A 21,593-nucleotide genomic window follows, 5' to 3' on the forward strand; every position below is an offset into this window, starting at 1 on the left:
AGGTTGACCAGCAATCGTTTTCATTTTGCTCCAAATATTTGTTGACGACTGAACTTTGTTTTTGCCATGTCCAATCAGTACACAACCTTTTCTCCCCTCCCCCCTTAAAAAAGCTGTAAGTTAAACACCTTTCACATCACATTCACCGTTTTAGACGTCTTCATACCTTTCACTTTTAAACCACACTTTCGTCTTGTTTATTTAGACCAAGTTGTTTGAGCTGTGTCTGTTCAACAAAAAAAGCAACGTGGGAGAGACTGAACATTGTTTAAAAAACGAGAATATAGTTTCACCGTTAAAAACGCAATTAGGCGACTTGTATTTGGCATAACACTTGAATAAATGCGTCAGTGTTAACGTCTTTTCACCTTACACTTCCAACCACATGTTCAAGTTGTTTACGTTGAAGGCAGTCGGTTTTCGATGTGGGCTTTATAAACGTTGCCGGGCGAGAACTCTGCTTGGAAACTCCATATCGATACTTGACGTTGTGCAACATAATTTGATTGCGGGTTCCAGAGTGAAACAAAAATCAACAGTTTGCGTTTGCTTTACCCCGAAACGACAAAAATGATATGGTTAAAGTTCACTCGGGATTTTGATGTCTGGAGATTAGACTCGTATTTCATTCAAAACAGTTTAAGACGTATGCTGCTGCTAAATGTGTAATGTGGCTTTTTATATATGCAGTCTGAATCGCCCGCGCCATAAGATTTTATTTTAGAAATAAAGAGTGGAAACAAATTTGATGAGGAGTTTCGTATCGTCAAACACGCAAGGAGCAGCATAAACAGAACTCCTGCTGAACTTAAAGCTTTTTCCAGAGCCGAATAGAGCAGAACAGACACATATATACGCTTTCTCTCTCGCTCTCTCTCTCTCTCTCTCTCTCACACACACACACACATACACGCTCCACGTTTATCCCCCTCTTTCCCCGTGGATCAACATCATTTTCACACCTATCTGCGAAAAACTCCTCCGCAATAATTTTACTTAAAAAGGACACGATGACGTCGCTGTCTTGTTTCCAATGCCACGCAGCCCTCAAAGTTAGACAGCAAAGCGAGAAGAAGCGGGCAAGGACTAGTTCGTGAGAGAAAGCGCACTAGAGAAACAAAACAAAATGATAGTAAAAGTTAGTGCCCTCCAATAGCTTTTCATTAGGACAGGAATTCTCACCCTTCTTCCGCTCTTTTCAAGCGCTCAGACGGGGCCCTTCAAAGCCTGAATGGTGCGACGGGCTGGACTGCCAGACAACAACAACTTTCAACTTGACCTTGGCCTCCAACCGCGTCTCACCTCCCTATGTAAAACACAGCCAAGTCCAGGGCTCGCCTTCTGACTTCGCATGCTGTAAACACGTCGGAAGCCGAACGTCTTCAATATTTAGAACAATAAATCAGACTTTTACCTCATTTGTGTTTCCTTTGTTTTATAGGAGGGCAGAAAAATCTCAAGCCATTTGTGTCTCGCAGAGATACTCGCGATGTAAATCACTTAAAGTGGGCGCTTTTCTAAGGCGGATCCCACAGAGTGTAGTGGAAAGGGGTATTCCTGGACATTCCTGTATGGCGTATAACCCATAGCGTTTAGCATAATCGCACCACCGAGGTGTGCATGGAGACTGTGCTCAATTTAAGAAACAAATCAAGTACACTTGTTGCTTTAATGAGCTTATTGTTAAATAATACCGATTCATGCTAAGGTAAGCCTGAAATGAAGACAAAGAGGGGGCGATGTGCGTGCGTAAAATCAGTGTACATTGGTTATGCGTGCAAGTGACTGAATAAAAATCGTAAAAATAGCAAAAAAGAAATCATGATTTATGTACAAATGTATTTATTTGATTCTCCTTTGACCGTGCTATTTGACAAATGATCCAAAATGTGAATATCTCGTTGTTTAAACACCGAAAATATAGATATAGCGTATGATGATACATACATACACACACACACACACACACACACACACACACACACACACACACACACACACACACACACACACACACACACACACACACAAAGTAATTTCACATGCGCCGTATTGTTCAATGGGAAACACAGCATCAAACTCAGTTAAATCTGCAGGGACAAAAGCAAAAATCCCCTCATATGTACCATCACCTTTCTTCGCCGCATTATTCTCCATGTAATTATCTGCTGATGTTTACCGTCCTCTTTGCATAGCCCCGGTCACATGAGGAAGTCTTGGCCAATAAGAGCCAACCTCTGCACTCCTGTGCGCGTCAGAGCGGCTTTTACTCACTGAGAGCCCCACCATCTCCTTTTTTCAGTCACTGGTCTTTTTTAAAAAGAGTCAGAAGCTTCCGATGTTGGATGCCGTGCTATGACAACGTCACTGCTCCTCCGTCCTCGCTGGGTCGACCCGTCGGTGATGTTCCTCTATGACAACAGCGGCGGAACCGACGAAGCGAGCAAAAACATGGAGGGTTTCCCGGGTGGCAACTTCGCCGCGAATCAGTGCAGGAATCTGATGGCGCACCCCGCGTCCCTGGCACCCAGCGCCGCTGCGGCTTATTCCTCCGGGGACGTGCCCTCCTCCGGTGTGGGCGAACCAGTGAAGCAGTGCAGCCCCTGTTCAGCGGCTCAAAATTCCACCAGCGCGTCTCTGCCCTACGGGTACTTCGGCTACCCGTGCAGGATGTCGCATCACAGCGGCATTAAGTCATGCGGAGCACAGCCACCTTCTGCGTATGGGGAGAAATACATGGACACGGCTGCCTCGGGAGAGGAGTTCTCATCTCGGGCGAAGGAATTTGCTTTCTATCCAACTTACCCTTCTGGGCCATACCAACCTGTCCCAAGTTACCTCGACGTGCCCGTGGTTCCTACAATCAGCGCTTCGTCAGAAGCCAGACATGAGTCCCTGCTGCCTATGGAGAGCTACCAACCTTGGACTCTCGCCCCCAACGGGTGGAACAGCCAGGTTTATTGCGCCAAGGAGCAGCCTCAGCCTGGACACATGTGGAAGTCCTCTCTCCCAGGTAAGCAGAGCTGTCGAGCACATTTTTTGAGCAAACATGGAGTAAATAGGGTGTGTGTAATGTTTGGAATTGCCTCAGAGAGAGAGAGAGAGTGAGAGAGTGTAAAAGAGAGAGAGAGAGAAAAAAAGAGAGAGAAACATAAATTCCTTACCCTCAAATTTATCATAGAAATGTGATAAAAGGAGGGGTGAATGAAAATGTGGACAATTATTGTAGAAATGTATTTTTAGAAAATAGTAGGATATTTTTTAGAATTCGTTTATTTCACATTATTTCCATTTTTGATGACGTCTAATTCTCAATACATATATATGTATGTACGAATTGAATATATATATATATATATATATATATATATATATATATATATATATATATATATATATATATATATATATATATATATATATGTATGTATGTATGTATGTATGTATGTATGTATGTATGTATCTTTAAATTAAGTTGCAATTTTCACACTTTGTATATATTCTTTATGCTTAAATGTCCATAATTTAGGGAGAATCACCATTTTTTTGACCACATGTGATCAGATCTGAGACATTTCTCGTGTTTGCCCCCCTCTTCAATCAGACGCAGTGTCCCACGCAGCAGGAGACGTCGGCTCGTTCCGGCGCGGGAGAAAGAAGCGCGTGCCATACACCAAGGTGCAACTGAAGGAGCTCGAGCGAGAGTACGCCGCCAATAAATTCATCACGAAGGACAAACGGAGGCGGATATCTGCCCAGACCAACTTGTCTGAGCGGCAGGTCACGATATGGTTTCAGAACAGACGAGTCAAGGAGAAAAAGATTGTCAACAAACTGAAAACGATCAGCTAGTTGATTATCATTTCTGATTGCTGTTATTAATATTATATGGGACATAATCTGCTGGAGATGTACAGGCCTGCGGGTGTTTGGACACGTGGATTTGGACACCGTGCTCCTTGCTGACTGAACATGATTCAAATTTGTTGTAGGCAAATGATTTCCGGGAGCCTCTGGAACAAACTTTCCTGGGGCCTCTGAAGGCCGGACCATCCTTTTCCTGCCTCTTGTTAAATATTCAATTGGAGAGAGAGCTTGAGACAATATACAAATATAGTGCCAGCATGTGTGGCTTTTTTTTCTCCAAAATATATATTTCCATTTTGTTTTTAGTTTTTTTTAGTTTTTTTGTTTGCCATGCCTCTGTTCACAGAGGTGTGCGCCACCGAGCTACACCTTAATCTTTTAACAAGGGCAATAAATAGACGAGTCACAGGAAATTCTGCCGTTCTGGGGGGATTTGGACCTTGGAAATGTTAAATATTAAACCATCCTGGCTTCCTTTTTTAAAGCCTGTTCTCGTGCTTAGCTTGTATGAAGTCTATAGTCTTACCATATGGATCCTCCATGCTTTCGTTCATATGCAGTCCATGGTGCAATTCCTATTGTAATACTTATAAATATTTCGTCCAGGAGATGTGCTTGTACCAATCATAACTCCTGCAATGTACGTGTGTGTCTTCATGTGGTTGTATATCAGTGTAAAAGTAAATCCCAGCATGATATCCATGTTATGTGTGTATGAATGTGAGAGTGCGTATGGTTGGTGTTAAAAGTCCGTCTCTGCAATAAAATGTGGACTTGGTTGAATTTTTTTTTTAAAAATCCAATTCATGGTGAAGATGCACGTCTTTTTTTAATAATAAGGACACTCTTCCATGCATATTGTACGACTTTTAACTTTTTTGAGAAAATTAAACCTTAATCTTGATCTCTGCTTAGTGTAAAAAATACACGAACTTCAGGAGACATACTGCAGGGTCCAGTCAGGTCGAGTTTGTAGAACTCTTTGTAAGGCTTTCTGCAGGAACACTGCATACAAATCATGTCAACGGCTGAACAATAGTTTTGGTCGCTGTCTGCCGCAGGGAATAGAGGAGATGCAAAGGGCTGAGGCTGTTCAATGCTGTTTGGTAGTCTTATAGCGCCATCTGGCGACCACTTTTCACATGTACTCGTGTAGGAGCAGAATTTAAGGTTCGACAGTAAAACTAAAATTACAACAACAACAACAACAACAACAATAATAATAATAATAATAATAATACTAATAGAATAACTTAAAATGAAATAAATATATATTTTAATTACTGCACACGTTCTGGTATTTTTGCTTGTTTTCGTTTTAAACATTGATTGAAATTTCTTGTTTTGCAAAAGTGTTTTGTTCAAGGAAGGTTTGGTCGCAGCTTTAGAAAAATACAACAGCAACAATGCTACTTTCACGCATTTTTGCATGATCCTGTATGCGGATGCACTGCAACAAAATCATGCAAAGGTTCAGAATATGTTAATATCGCTTCCCCAACCACCCGAAAGAAACGTCAAAACAAACAAAATCCTGTCGCGTGGCAACAAAATGACACGTTTGTATCACCTGAATAATACATCCGTCTGAAGAGATGAAGGCGAATCACAGCACTTGAAAGTAAACTGAAGACGAAAAATAGAAAACGTTCTCAGACTCCCTTTATGTATTTTCCTACAAAGCTAAAAAAAAAAAAGTCAAACAATTAACTAAGAAAAATATAGCGCCAACATAAAACTGAGTCTGAAAATGCTGTTTTGCTAAAAAAGGTAGAAAATCTACCTAATAGAGAACTTAATTAAATAACAGGCGCTCCACCTCCTTCTGTTTTCAGTGTGTGTGTGGGGGGGGAGGGGGGGGGGGGGGTCTGTGTGTGAATAGGACACATACACTATATTCGTTTATATTCATATTTATTCTCGTTTATGTTTGAAATCCGTGGAATTTCACTGGACATTTGAGAGTACAAGAAAATCTTAATATGTGGTCGTGAAGGAAAAATCAAAAAACAAAAGAAAAAAAGAAAAGAAAAGAGAAGAACAAATGAATTATTCAAGCTCTACTTTCACTGCTGTACTTACACTCAGACTTACTCAGTATACTTTTATTAGGCTACTTTCATATAACAGTTTATATAAAGGTCGAACATACATTCATGGTGAAGTATCTTTTTCATATAGTAATTATGAATAATAATGTGTACACAATACATTAGCTATCATTGGGGAAAAAAAGAAAAAAAAACGTATATCTCTATATACATTGAAAGCCGTTAAAAGGATGTTTAATCTTAATACCTTATTTCAATTTAAGGGATTGATGTATTACTGCATTAAAAACGAATATACGTTCTTAATTTGCCGTATGTCATCTCCCGTTTGTGTCAACATATTACATATCTCCCATTTAACTTTTGGTGAAATTAATTTTAATTGCAGTAATGGGTAGACATGGTGCGCTATAAACACCCACTACAGTATTTACTACAACAAAAATAAAACTACTACTACCGCTACTACCAATAATAATAATAATAATAATAATAATAATAATAATAATAATAATAATAATAATAATAATAATAAGTAGAGATAAAAAATATAAAAATAATTTCTAATCTTTTTGCTATCTTTAGTACTTGAAAAATCTATCTATCTATCTATCTATCTATCTATCTATCTATCTATCTATCTATCTATCTATCTATCTATCTATCTATCTATCTATCTATCTATCTATCTATCTATCTATCTATCTATCTATCTATCTATCTATATAATTTTTCTTGTTGTTGCTCGTGTCTTTTAGCCATTTTTCATTGTTTGAAAATGATTTTGGGAATCTTACTAACCGAAACTCTTTAGTTCTTTAAATAGTAAATGTTTTTATGGTTATGTGGCTAAACCTAAATATATGTATGAAAAGCAACAAATTGTCACCAGAGTAAAGACAGGTAAATAAATACATGAATAAATAAATAAATAAATAAATAAATAAATAAATAACTATTATTTAGCTAAGTCTCATAATAGTATGAAAATTCACAATAAAAAACAAAAACAAAACAAGCATACAATAAAAAAATAAACGAAACATAAACAGTCCCATAAACAGTATTTATTTCTCTCTTTTTTTCCCCAATGATAGCTAATGTATTGTGTACACACATTCACATTTTCATTCATAATGGGTGATGGGTGATCATAGTGCAGCTGAAGTGAAACTTAGAGACAATATCTAGTGGCCGTGACGTGAAGACAGAAAATCCTCCAACGCAACACTGCATCTTTCCCACGTTGTGTGACGTGGCCTTCGGTAGAGCGGGCGGGGGGTGAACGTGACAGATGACGTGATCGGAGATGGGCTTAAACAAGTAAGATGTATGACCACACAGACTTTCACTGGGATGCGAGGAAAAAGGCAGAAAAGCCTACAGGAAGAGAAGTGCAGATAATGTTCGCAGAGACGCAGCTCATTGGCTGGAGGACAGCAGAGAAGCACTTTTATTGGACAAGGAGAAGCAAAACAAAGCCTCCAGCCTGTTACAGAACATGACTGTGCTCCGCCCCCCGCACCCCTCCCCTCCCGTCCCGGTTCTCTGCACATGACTCATCGTTGATTGGACCAGCTAAAGAGGACAAACCGGGATCTTGGTGTCGAACTATGTTCAAGAATTGATGTTTGCTGCCACACTAAGGAAACACCAGGAATTGCAACCCATGTTAGTGAAATCAATGAACACAAGCACAATATTTTATAACAACAATATTTGGCAACATTTTCTAGATAAGTTTATGTTCATCGCCTTGCCCCTTCGTTTGCTCTTAGGTAAATAATAATAATAATAATAATAATAATAATAATAATAATAATAATAATAATAATAATAATAATAATAATAATAATAATAATAATGTCGAAATACCACTGCGTTTTACTGAAACTGAAAAACTCAAATCAGAATTGGATCCTGACATGAAAACATATTTTAATCAAATAAAAATTATTCTTGGTTGGGAAAAAAAAAAAGACAAAAAGTGAAGCATCAACTTGCCACTTCTGAAACGACACAGGCTTAATTTATTAGGAAATAGAGGACCAGAGCGCGCAGCACTACGCGTTTCTCTCCCCCTCGTCAGGCGTGGCTGCAGCTCGGCCATCAGATCCGGGTTCTGCTCTTTACATTGACCTTCGCTGTCACTAAGGCGTAATGGAGGCGAGGCCTTCTTCATAACCTTCAGTCAACCCGCTTGTGTCGCTCCGCTCAGGACTGCAAAAGCGTGATCTTGGAGACGGTCTCGCATTGAATTGAAGCAGTCAGTCGCCAGCAGCCATAAGCCGATGCAGGATGGACGACCAGCGGTCAACTAGACGTACTTGACCGAGATGACATGTTGAAAGCCTTCTCCGTGTTCCGCTGAGCGAATTGGCTTTCCTGGCCTGGTTATCATCATGTCATTTGGTGCGAATTATACTTCCTGTATCATTTTTTTTTCTCCCCCTCGCTTAGGACTTGTGAATGGAATACACAAATGAATGCGTCATGGTTTAAAATAACAGCAGAGCCAATTTGCCGTTAGATAGCTTAGTTGAAACCGAGATGGATAAAAACGTGCACAAAGAAACAAGCTCAGTGTTGTTTACATAATCTGGAGATAACTCAGAAGTATTCATGAAGCCCCATTTAAAGCCACAGGTAGTGATAATATAGGAATCATCCCAACAATGGATGTCCACGGACTTTTTATTTGGCTATTTCGCGTCGGCCTATCCTATCCTTTGTGTAATCTTGAAAACTATATTGAAAAATGGACTTTTGAACGCATAGATTCAGCGTCCTGCAAATACGCTGATATTTAGGCTTCGTACGCTCACTTGGTCATCTTTATTAACTTTTTAATCACATTTAGACACAAATATACGTAATTGTGGAAGTCTTTTCACTATCCCGACTCAATGGGGAATTATTTTTGGCATTATTTTTACTGTTTGTGACTTGTATTTCGCAGGAATTGTTTTCGTTTCTGTATATATATATATATATATATATATATATATATATATATATATAAATTCTGTGGTAGAAGTTTGGGTCATTTCAGAGTCACATAGCATACTTCTCGATGCGAACTCCCTCAAATATTTAAGAATTACTCATAATTTTACAGTTAGGGTTTTAAGTAATTCGTTCATGTAATTATAGAATGCCTTTAATTCTACCCCATTGCCACAAAACATGATTTTTATATAGTGAAAATATGAAAGAGTGGGGCGTTTTATAGACGACAATATGCCTGGCTTGTTATAATTCTAAGTGTTACTAAATACTTGGTTCCTGGTCATCCATTCTTTTACATTGTTTTTACAGATCATAATTTCAAGGATAAGATATGTGTTACTATTTAAAAATAATACTAAATATAAGGAAAGAAAACAATTGTCTATACCTTTTTTTGTCGTATCTTGCAGATAGCCACCGCAGAAATGCGCAAAATTGAATCTATTAAAGTTTAATTGAAATTCTAAAAGCTCTGAATGTTTTTTTTTTTACGCTTCCAGTTATCAAAAAAAAAAAGTATTTTCCGACTCGAGTCTCTTTGTTTAATTCCATCTTCCATTTTTTTTTTATGAAAATACACTTAAAGTTTCAACAGCAAACAGCGGGCTTAGACAATACTCTTTTATATTTCCTCGTGCAAAACCCAGTAAGCGTCCAGTTTGTCCAGAGGCCCCTCCGCTCTTCCCGAGTTCCCTGCAGCGAGCCGTTCCCGTTGACCGTGGAGTTGGTCGGTTCTTTTTGCCCCCCTCTGTGTGGTCTCCGCCTGCGTGGCCTCCACATGCTTTCTTTCTCTGTCGTCGCGATCTCCCGTCAGCTCACATTTCTGTCACCTGTGGATAAATCAACAGTTGCTCACTGAATCTGGTTCCAAAGGCGTCGCTCCGCGGTACATATATCAAAGCTTGTTCGTGTGGACGCTGGGATTGCTTCGAGTTTCAGTCTTGTGATTGTATAATCGCCCGCGACGTGATCAAGGCTGCGACGCTCAGACGAACCTTGGCGAAAAGCAGCTCCTTGTGACTCAAGTTCAACGGTTTCGCAGAAACAACATTTCCACTTGTTTTTTAACGCTTTTATTATTATTGCAAGCAAATTAAGTCCGAAATTTGATGCATTTTACTCAAAAACATCTATTCACTAACTTGTTACCCTTATTTAAAAAATAAAAAAAGAAATCATTGTCAGATTCTCGGACTACGCAAAAAGTCTGTGATCCTAAAGAAGGATTTCAGATCAGTAAACTAGAGTGTGACAACATGCTCCTTAAAGCTCTGATTTACCACCAGTCTTCTATTTGTCCTGACAATGCGTTGTACTTGAGTTTGGGCCTCGTTATAAGACATATTTCACTCCCGATTTCCACACACCCTTTCTATATTGACTAAAAGAAGAAAAGAAAAAACATTTTTAAAAAAGCATCAAAAAAAGCTTTAAGTCTTTCAGTCGCAGGTGTGATGGCTTACTTCTTAACCATAAAACCAAAACAAAAACAGGCTGTTGGTCAAAGTCTAGGGCTCTTTATTTAAACCAAATAAAGGACTACAGGAGGTGTCTTTGCTGCAGACTGACTGCGTCTATTTAGCCTCATTTACAGCCTTCAAGGCCTACCTGAGGTGGTGTTAAACAGTATACTTCCACAGCCGCCCCCTTCCACCCTTGATTGTTTACTTGTTGTCTGATGAGGTTTTATGGCGCACGGCTATGCCTTTTCCCCCCAATGACTAAACCAATGGGATTTCCTCAGCCCTAAAAGATGGCTTCCAGCTATTTGAAGTTCATTTCCTGCGCAATCTGACTGTTTAATCTAGATGCATCCAGATAAGCCCGTCGACCTATCTGTGGTTATGTCACCTCTTGCATTAAGCGCGTTGCCAAACGGGATTAAGAGTGCCTCCCTGATGAAAAAAAAGACAAAAAACAAATAAAAATAAGATTTAAAAAAAAGAAAAGAAAAGAAAGAATTATTATTATTATTATTATTATTATTATTATTATTATTATTATTATTATTATTATTATTATTATTATTATTATTATTATTATTATGCAGTTAGTTATTGCCAAAACAAAAACATTTCAAGAATTTTGGTTGCATTTGTATGCATTTGACTACTACTCCCTTCTAATTTGAATAAAATGACATTTATGTGTGAATGTCTTTTAATAGCATGGTGAGCAGAACTATCTTAAGTATTTTCTTATTTAATTATTTAGTTGTTTTTTTTTTTTGTTTTTTTTTAAAGTCGTCCTAATGATATCCACTCTTGTTGGTGGGCATGCTTACACCGAAGTTGAAGTTCTACGCTCACACTTTCAAAGCGATCTGGTAACATAAAGCCTGAGTGGATGCGAGAGGGGTGGGGGGGGGGGTAGCAATTTAATGGAACTCCATCCGGGGCACGCTGGGCCCTTTGCTCTCTCTTGTGAAAGACCCTTTTCCTCCCCCGAACTTGAAGTCGACCGTACAGACAAAGCTTTGGCTTTGAGAGCTTTTTTTTTTCCCCTCTTTTTTTTCACACACACACACACACACACACACACACACACACACACACACACACACACACACACACACACACACACACACACACACACACACACACACACACACAGCGCCAGACTGCAGGCCTGCTGAAAAACGGAACCAGCTCGCTGGGATCCTCAAAAAAGACGTTATTTTAATAAAAAACACATTTGTCATCAAACGGACCGAAGCTTTGCCCCCCGTTTTTAATAAAGCTACAGTTATTTGGATTATTTTATGGACATTTGCATTAGATGTACGCCTGTTTAAGCAGGAGAAGACGTCTTACCTTAGCTGAGCGCAGACAAATGTTAATATAATTTTTGAAATTCCCCAGCTGCTGACTTTGACTTCGCGTAGGTGGCGACTTCCCATCACGCCTGGCCAGTTTTGTGGTGTCTGTCTGGCTCTGAGGAGGGGGGGGAAGCCAAGCAGAATACTATAGCAGCTATAAAAACGCAGGTCTGTGCAGAACTGGCTTTAGTTTTTTTTTTTTCTTTTCTGGGCATCCTGTCCTCAATTACAGCTTAAAAGCTCCAGCACAAGTCATAGAATTGGTCTGTAGTGACCCAGAGAGGCGGAGCGTGTGGCCGCAAAGATACCCAAATCGTTTGAGTACCCCGCAATTTAATCAAATAAAGTCCTCTCTTTAAGCAGGAGCGTAACATCATGTGGTTTTTGCGTGTTTTTTTCATAGACTCACATGAGGCGTCTGCGGGCGCTCTGGCTGTATTAGTCAGTCTGTATATTTCAAGGTCGTGTTTCAGATGTGTCACTTAAATCCGTGTGTGCGCCATCGGGCACTAGGGTCCAGACCAGCCGCAGCGATCTTAATCCTAGCTCAGGTCTCTCATTCACAGCACATTAGAGTCAGGTTGCAGCTTTTCTAAAACAGGCTTCATGGTGGCCCCCTGAGCGGAGTAGAACAGGGCGGAATGTCCTGTGTGGCATGTTTACCAAATTAAACAGCAGAAATGCATCTAGTCTCAGCACATTTACCGCCTCTACTTCTTCTTCTACTTCCGTTTGCTGAATGCGTGCATTGTCTGTTTGCCACTCCAAGAGAATTTTTTTATTTGTTTTGTTTTTTTTTTTTTTTTTAAATATGAGTGATAGCTAAAAGGCATCTGATGTTGCAGGTGTATATTTTAATTTTAACTTTAAAAATAAAACAGCAAGGCAGAATCTTATGGGTGAATATTATAAATATCACGTCCCCCGTTGATTTTTGGTTTGTTGATGTATGCTGCATTTACGTAAAAAAAAAAAAAAACAGATATATACATATCTTAACAAACTGAATTAAAACGGCGTTATATAAAACTAGCTGAAATGTTTGCATAGATAAAAACAGAACTGCCAGATAGTCTTGATAATATTCTGGAGATATTTATGTTGTCGAGCAACGCACAGTTGACTGCACACGTTGATGTAAACTTTGCCAAACAATCGTGCGTAAAAGTGTAGCCAGCCACTTTTGAAGTCGCCATTTGAAATCACGAAATGTTACTTATGCGTCAGAATTTTCTCTAAATATTCTCCATTTTAATTTGACCAAAAATATCACTTAAATCAATTTCAAGCAGAGGATAATGTTTATTGAGGTCAATGTTAATTTCTTGGCTGTTTTTGCTTTACGCACGTATTTGTTTTAACTCTGCCAATCTGTTATTTCTGCACACTGACCAGGAATCTAGACTAAGAAAAGAAAAAAATAAATAAACAAATGTTCGAACTTCCCTTGATGTTCCACTTCAAGACAATGAAAACTTTAATTGACATCCAAAACAGCATTCACCTTGAAATACTACTTGTCGTTGATTTATAAACCACCTTCGCTGTTTGCTATAGAAATACCTTCCGGAAAGTTTTGATTTTGTTGTTGTTGTCGTTTTTGTTGGCGCACAAATACAAACACTGTGCTCTTCTTTTGTTTGTTTTTTGCTTGCAGTTGAAACAGTATAGCCGCTACTTTGAACATGACCCTGATAACCAAATGCTCACTGAGCCAAACGCTGCGCAGTAAAAGTACCAGAAGATGATGACTAAGGCATCTCCCTAAAAGCAACCTTTAGAAATAAGCTGCTCTCCCCCTTAGTTCAATAAAACTCTGCTACATATCCCTAAAGTTGCAGACCATTGATTTGGTTCCAGTGTTGTTTTCGAGGCTGAGAACAGGCGGCATAATTCATTTTGAGGAGCTGCTTCCTCTGAAATAAATTAAAAACTTTTAGGGTTTTATCATTTCATGGTAAAAGGAGCACGTTTAGTTTTTAAACGGTGTTCTACCTGCTGCGTTCATTCAGATTTAAATCTTTTTTTTCTTTTTTTTTTTAAATAGTCACTAAGCAGTTAAAGATGTCTTTGTTCTCCTCGGTTGCGTGTTAAGTAATTCATTTTAATCCGGTATGGTTATAAACCACCAATGTCAAGCTTCAGGACACACAGCAGTCATGTCTCTCACACTCCTACACACTCCTTCCCCTACCGAAGCCTTACACACCCAGAGGATTGGGCGCACGCACGCAAGCGCGCACGCAGCCGCGCACACAACTGGAGAAAATCTGTCAATTCCTGCCGCGTGGTCACGTGGCCTCCTCCTCAGTGGAGTGGATGGAGATGGCTCTCCACGTCAGCTTACGTATCCCAATTTGTGCTTAGCGAACCTGCTTCAAAGAGGCGAGAGGCACGGCGCTTCAGAGCCATGTTCGGGGTGGTTATAGAGGAATCAAAGCCCAGCACAGACTTGTAGAAGCGGCCGAGCAACAATGATGGATTTTGACGAGAGGGTCCCCGTCGGATCGAACATGTACTTACCCAGTTGCACTTACTACGTGTCGGCGGGGACCGATTTCTCGGGTCTTCCCTCGTTTTTGTCTCAGACCCCTTCCACCCGCCCAATGACATACTCCTATTCCTCTAACCTGCCGCAGGTCCAGCCCGTCAGGGAGGTGACATTCAGGGACTATGCGGGTATCGAAGCGCCCGGTAAGTGGCCGCACCGGGGGAACTTGTCCCAGTGCTACTCGAGCGCGGAAGACATGGTGCACCGGGAGTGCCTGTCGGCGCAGACCGCCGTCGTGGGTGACATGTTTGGTAAAAACAGCCCCTACCACCACCACCACCACCACCACCATCACCACCATAGCAGCGGGAGCGGAGGAGGTGGCTCTTCGGGTGCTGGCTCCGCCGCCGCCGCCGCAGCCGCCGCTAGCTTCTACGGGAGCGTGGGCAGAAATGGCGTGCTCCCGCAAGCCTTCGACCAGTTCTACGAAACCGCGTACGGGAACGCGTCGGAGAGTTCGTCGTCGGTGAACACCGCCTTCTCAGGGGACAAAACGCCTGCAAGTAAGCATCCGGAGCAGACGCCGTCCTGCCGGGACTCCGAGGCAAAGGAGCAGCGAGATGAGACAAGCAGTCCGGAGCTATCTTCCGGCAACAATGAGGAGAAATCCAGCAGCGGCAGCAGCAGCAGTACGTATTTAAACGCAGCGCTCTGCTTATATGGGAGAAAGTTTGCAATCTTGCGCGCTGCTGTTAAAAATTTTATATGCTGTTTTATAAGCATATAAGGGTTTATGGAGGGCCTGTAGACCCCCCCCCCCCCTTCAACCCCCTCCCCCCCCCCAGTCTCCAACAAAAGTTTGTTATAAACTGCAGGATCACGTGTTTGGAATTGAAATTGGCCGTGAAAGACAGCATGCCCGTCAGATTTGTTCTAGTCTTTTTTTTTTTCGTGTGTGTGTGTGTATTTTGTAATATTTGCCGTGACTCTCGCTGAACGAGGATTTTCACACGGAGGAGCAGCAGCAGTTTCCATTTATGACGAGCGTGCTAGTTTTACGCTTTCTTTGCTTTTAAAAGACCTCTTGCTTGTAACGAGGGTGGTGTCTGTGCGCTTCAGGCTGTAGTGCACACGATCTGCCCTGTTAAAGCAACCAGTCGGTATATTTCGCATTTAAAGTGCATTGTTCGCGCATTTCTAAACGTGTTTACCTAAACGAGCTCGTCCTTGTGATCTGCATCGGATGAGAGCGTGTTTTCCCGAAAGCCTGCAAAACAACCCGGTTTTTCCTCTCGTGCAATATGACAGAAAATAGATGTGATTCAATTTTAATGGCTTATATACATTATAGTGAAAGCATATTTAAACGCTTATATAATTTGTGACTGCATGTCTTTTTCCTTTTCTTCCCTTTTTCTTCTGTGCCTCCCAGGTGGACAGAGGACGCGCAAGAAACGATGTCCCTATTCCAAATATCAAATACGAGAACTGGAACGAGAATTCTTTTTCAGCGTGTACATAAACAAAGAGAAGCGGCTGCAACTGTCGCGGATGCTCAATCTCACCGACCGACAAGTCAAGATCTGGTTTCAGAACCGGCGCATGAAGGAGAAGAAGCTGAACAGAGACAGGTTACAGTACTACACGTCCAATCCTCTGCTTTAGGGGGACCCAGAAAAAAAGAAGGAGAAGCACATTGCTCCGGTTCCCCCTCCCCTCCTGTGGGACTACATAGGGTTCGTCCACAGACTCACTGACTTCTCCTCGGTGTACTTCGTGTACTATACCACAGTGGCCGGCGACGGCAGCAATAACACTGCTGGATTGTTCATTTCAATGTTCGATGACACGCAGAGTGCGCTGATATGAAGTAAGCGTTCATGGGCCGTGGTTTTGCGCATCAAACTGATTTTGAAAAGAAAGGAAAAAATATATATATATATACAAACTGTTTTTCTTTTTCTTCTGTGTGCGCTCCAGGTCTCTGTTTTCGGAAAGGGCCATGTTATTAGAACCTGTTTGTTCTTATTTGTCAGGGTGTGTGTGGGGGGAACAGTCATTAATTGACTGCTTAAGTGTATTTTGTAATCAAAAAATAATATTTTATTTCTTTTTATTTTTGTCTGTTGTTTAAATCAGAAATGTGCTGGATTTAAACTTAAGGCGAATAGGTTGACCTATTTAGGGAGTCTGGTGGAGCCTACATTGGTGTGACCAAATAATGAGTCCGTATACGGATGCGAATGATGGTGTTTCTGTTCATGTTTGTGCTTATTTATTTTGTATGGCCACTCGTTTGCTCCTGTCTCTTTTTATGCCACGGCTGTCCGAGTCCCAATCCACGGGCAAGCTGTTGAGATTCCGCCTCAAACCAGCTATTCTTATCTCTGACGGTCGCCTATGGAAGAAAAGAGGGCTAATTATTTATATAATGCGTATCTTTTAAACGCGTAAAGCCATGCTGATGATCATATGCAGGCCAAAACCAGACAGATAAGCTTTGTCCGCTTGGATCCGGAGCACTGAGGTGTTCACGCAGGTGTAGCTTAGAGCTTATCCCTCCAATCTTTGGACTTCTATGCATCCTTTTTATGACCTTGTTTTTACTAAATCCAGGAAATGTGTTGAACATTTGACTATAGATCCCGTCCAAATTGTTTCTACACAAACGGAGACATTAAATGTCAAAATTGATTCGCCAATTAGAACGCCCTTTCAACCAAATAGAAACGCCACGATACATTTGGTTGAGCGTTCAAAAGTTTTTTTTTAAAAAAAAAAGACTGTCAAGCTTTCAACATATATGGCTATTGAAGTCTTCATCTTTATTTAACAAAGATAAATACTACAAATTGAGGGGGAGTGGATCAGCCCATGGGTCATGTCTAAATTTTTCCTGTATAAAGATGTTGAATGTCATAATTGGTTTGCCCATTATACCCACATTTAGACATCAGCAGACGCATAGACGTCTTTCCGTCTTTGACTTTTTAAAAAACATTTTCTGTTGTCTAGTCAGAACGCAAGTCGAGAAGAGTTTGCGAGGGGACATTCTGCTGCAGAAAAGTAACAACCTCATTGTCACTTTTTATATAATGCGTTTGATTGTGTTTTCAAATAATAATAATAATAAAAAAAACAGCCTGCGCAGCTTTTTTCACCTTTTACCAAACATGGCTATTCGTCCTTGTTTTTCTTTTGTCCAGCGAAAGATACGGAAATGAGGATTAAAAAAAAACAAACACAAAAAAAAACCTCTCAGAGCTTCCATTTAAATTAAACCTACATACAGACATTAAATGTCACAATTGGTTAGAACCACGCTTAAACCACATTTATACTCCAATAAACGTCTTTAATATAACGCATTTTCACATTTCTAAATTATAATTGCATTTGTTTTTTACTTGCAGTCAGAATGCGGACCCCCACCCCCCTGTTTTTAATTGATCATTTCTTTTGTTGAAGAGATTCTGCTGCAAAAAAACGTCTTGACGTCATTCTCACTTTGAGGCTTTACATTACTTTTCCTTTCAAATTCATTTTTAATATCACCATTCGTGCAGCTTAAATCCACCTTTCACCAAATCTTGTTCTTAACACCCAGAGAAATATGTCAGAAATGTGACACTCGGCTTATCTCGTCTATATTTAGCCTAAGCAAAGACACTGAACGTCAGTCTCGATGAGCCTATTTGATCCAAGCAGATTTTTTTTATCCACATTTGGACACCAGGAGACATCTTTATGTTGACGCGCTGACATTTTACGTTGCACTGATGGAAGGCAAAGGCACATTCTCTGGAATTTTGCAAGAGAGGGATTTTGGTGGTGCTGTTGGTTTTACGTGCACACGTACTCACGAAGGAATCGTGACAAGAAACATTTTTCGCGTGCGCACTGATTGCAGCGTCAGCCAGAGTCATCGCAGTGAAGCAGTTGCTTTTGATATGAGCCAAAAAATATTTTTGTAATATGCCACATTTTCAAGTAACTTTAACAATAGTTTGGTCATGCCTAAAATGCGTTCGGTCTCAGTAGCTGTTTCCCTTTTCTTTTTTTTTTTTTCAAAAGTTGGATTTTGTCTCGTAAATGTATTCTAAATAAACACATTGAAACTTAGGCTCAGTTGGCCCATTTAAATCGCCTCTCCAACACGATATACATACATGTGGAAATAAACAGGTCTTGATGTGGGCGTCTTTTCAACGATTTCCTCGAGCTATTTAGACAGAGTGCTACTTTGTCTTTTCTTTGTCTAATTAACATATCTTTGCCCAGGGGATTTGGTCTGCTGTTCGCAACATGTTTGTTTCCAAGAACCGTGATCCTTGCGCTTTCATAAAAGTGCTCAATTGCTTGGATCAACTGCTTTGGAAGGCCCAAATTGTGTATTATATCATATTTCTTAAATAAAAGGAAAAAAGGAAAACAAAACGATAAAACCAAAATGAAACGCTGACTGAAAATAGCATTGATATCAGTTTTAATCCTGTTTGCTTAATGCCCACATGCTACTTTTCATTGTTGAAAGCTGGCTCTCGTCTCGATGGATCACATGCGCGCATGTAAAACTTTTTACGCACACAAGATCAAGATATTAAACGCACACTCGCAGAAAAAAAAGACAAACATTATTTTTGCGGCAATCAGGTGTCTTTGCGCGCAGCAAACAATTGAAGGGAGTCACATGTTAAAACTTAGGTCTCTCAAATGCAATTTGGGAGCAGTCCAAACACACAAACACACACATACTCCCTAGCTTGGACGAGCTCAAGCAAAAAAAGAATGACAGTTTGTTTGAGATATTTGTGTCATTTATCACAAACAGTGTTTACTTGTCGACTTTAAATAAATTGAAACGGTGGAATTCTGCCTTTATTTTGTGCTTTCTGAAAATGTTAAGCCATCTGGCTGCGTCGCGGTGCTTCCCATCTTGCCCAAAGCGATAAAATAGCTTACTGTGTCCGCCACAAATGACATTTTGGGGGCATCTTGCTGCAAATACATTTTAAAAACTACCGACTTTACATCAGCTTGTTTTCTAATGGCCTTCCTCTGGATCATTTCTTGATTTTTTGTGCGCGCAAGCTGTCATTTTGCTGACTGGCCCTGGAAACACTCGTGGAGCAGCAGCCTCCCCTGGCAAAGGGGTCGCCATATTTGCTGTTGTTATCACAGTATTTATGGGAGCTGGCCGCAGCGCATTGGCGTTCATATATGACAGTCAAAAGGGTCATAAACGCTGGGGAGAGAGAGGCTGAAGTTTATGGTTGCCTCTCTCCGCCATAGTCCGGCCTTGCCTTACCTCGCCTCGCCATGCGCATCCTTTACTGCGCGTTGGAATTCCGTCCCTAATTACGGGACATCCTCCCCCGTTGCCAAGGCAACGTGGTCATAAAAGCTGTCTGAGGGTCTGGAGCATTTGTACAATTGGAGTGCTGGTGCAATAAACCGTCTGAGACCCAAGGTTATTAACTGTGTTACCAAGCAAGGCGACAGCGATGACAAGCAGAGGACAGGATGGCAAGAGAGCCTTTAGTGAGCTTTGCTGCATCGACTTCATTTTGCAGGTTTCCCCCCTCGATTCGGCTCTTCTGTACCGAGGACTTGACGCTACTACCACTGGGCGGCGCTATTGGGACCAAAGTCATGGCCTTGGATCTTCTGCTCCTAACGGAATGCAGGTAAGGGTTTCCTCAAGAGAGCAGACGTTCCTCTGTAGCAATAGCGTAGTTTCTCTTTTGTTAGGTCGAGTTTTGTCTCCTGATTTCTCTCTGGTACTAACTTGCGCAAAAAATCTCCAAGCAGGACTTAATAAGGCAACACTTAGGCAAAAATATTCATGCCTCTCGTTCCTTTCTTTTCCCTGAGCTCGACCGATTACTAGTCTAAGCTTAGGCTTGCCAAATGTTTCGCATTAGGTTAAGCCGCTTTAATTGATAACAGTTGGAGACAGTTCCCCTTTCGTACCTGTGCCTAACATGCAGAAACCATTGCAGTTTATACTCAATAACAAATCCTCACCTTCCCCTGAAAATCCAATTAAACCTGCTCCACGCATTGTCTTTGATTGTCAAATTTAAACGCCTTGAAAGCTCGATTTGCTTTCTACAGTGCAGCAATCACGTCTTTCCCTTCCTGTGTAGCCTAGATAAACTTTGGTGATGCTCGTGTCAGTTCTGGACCGAGCCTCCCACCCCCTCCTCAAGTCCCCCCCACCTTTTGTCTGTCTCTCGTGAAAAATAAATGCTTCCGCTGGATGTAATAAAACGCCGCATTATTGTTCATAACTGCACTCAGGACGAACATGATACGAGTCAAGCGGCCTCTTCGGCCACCATTATATGGGCCCGATCAAAGCCAGCGGTTGGAGTAAAGTGTTTTCAGGGTATTACAGCGCGGCAGCTGTGGAAATGAAGATTTAATAGCAACAATTAATAACTGTAACACAAAGATATCGATAGCTGCCCTCCGCCTCCTATTCCTCAGCCTCCAAAATGCTTCTCCGACAACACGAAGTGTGCGTGTTATTAATCGATGGTTTCAGTTTCTTTTCTGGATCGTGTGTCCAAGAGAAAACTGGTCTGTGCTAGGAGACATGGGAATGGTTTGGGTGTTAATTTGTGAATAAAATCGGTTGGATTTTGAACCAGAATGTTGTTTTAAGTAGATATGTATAAAGAGTAATTGACTAGGAAGCCTCTTTTTAAAAAAAAAAAAAAAAAAAAGTTGCGTCATGCTCGGCGTTAATTGAAAAATGTTCACCGTTGACGTGGAAAAGAAAAGAATAAATCTGAGGCTTTCTAAAGTAAAATTGCATCTATAAAAAAAACTAAATACTTTAGAATGTGTTAATATAAATACCTCACGGTTTAAAAACCCAACTTTTCTTCTAAACATATAAAGAGTTGTTTTTTTAACCCTCGGGAAAATAAAACGAAATAAAATAAAAATGCCACGATGCACAATTGGAGCTCTATTGTGTCTCAATGCTCAACAGGAGGACGTGTATGCGTCAAAGATTTAGATCTGCTTGATACACACAGACAAACAAACACACTCTCACACGCATTTAAAAGTATGATTACTATTAGATTTTTCCTATTTAAAATGAGCGCATAAGTAGACAGCCAAAGGGACGTTTTGAGCAACTGCATTGATAGTGTTATAGGCAGAGAGAATTATTATTACGATTATTGTTATTATTATTGTTGTTGTTGTTTGTGTTGTCATTATTAGTAGTGGTATTTAGAATTTAAATAGATAAGCTAATGTTAACTTTGATATGCTCTGAAGATAAAAAAGAAGACAAAATGAACAAATAATGTATCTATTGAAATGATCTATACCTTAT

General features: G+C 40.5%; 2 protein-coding genes and 1 long non-coding RNA gene across 3 annotated transcripts; 2 read left to right on the forward strand and 1 right to left on the reverse strand.

Annotated features, from left to right (window-relative positions):
* The first annotated feature begins 2,030 nt into the window (after nt 1-2,030).
* Nucleotides 2,031-4,645, forward strand: LOC102227083 (homeobox protein Hox-A13a). The gene is made up of 2 exons (XM_005802727.2): nt 2,031-3,013; nt 3,605-4,645. Exons 1-2 carry the CDS (start codon nt 2,356-2,358, stop codon nt 3,850-3,852), a joined length of 906 nt encoding a protein of 301 aa, XP_005802784.1. The 5' UTR covers nt 2,031-2,355; the 3' UTR covers nt 3,853-4,645.
* A 4,810-nt stretch (nt 4,646-9,455) lies between these two features.
* On the reverse strand, nt 9,456-14,349 carry LOC111610393. The gene is made up of 2 exons (XR_002753643.1): nt 14,269-14,349; nt 9,456-9,757 (listed from the first exon to the last, which is right to left on the reverse strand). It is a non-coding gene; the product is annotated as an uncharacterized LOC111610393 (long non-coding RNA).
* LOC102226826 (homeobox protein Hox-A11a) lies at nt 11,530-19,093 on the forward strand. Its single transcript, XM_014470123.2, has 2 exons — nt 11,530-14,925; nt 15,669-19,093. Exons 1-2 carry the CDS (start codon nt 14,220-14,222, stop codon nt 15,899-15,901), a joined length of 939 nt encoding a protein of 312 aa, XP_014325609.1. The 5' UTR covers nt 11,530-14,219; the 3' UTR covers nt 15,902-19,093.
* The last annotated feature ends 2,500 nt before the right edge of the window (nt 19,094-21,593 follow it).

The sequence above is a fragment of the Xiphophorus maculatus genome, chromosome 13, assembly GCF_002775205.1.
Source record: "Xiphophorus maculatus strain JP 163 A chromosome 13, X_maculatus-5.0-male, whole genome shotgun sequence".
NCBI classification, from domain to species: Eukaryota; Metazoa; Chordata; class Actinopteri; order Cyprinodontiformes; family Poeciliidae; genus Xiphophorus; species Xiphophorus maculatus.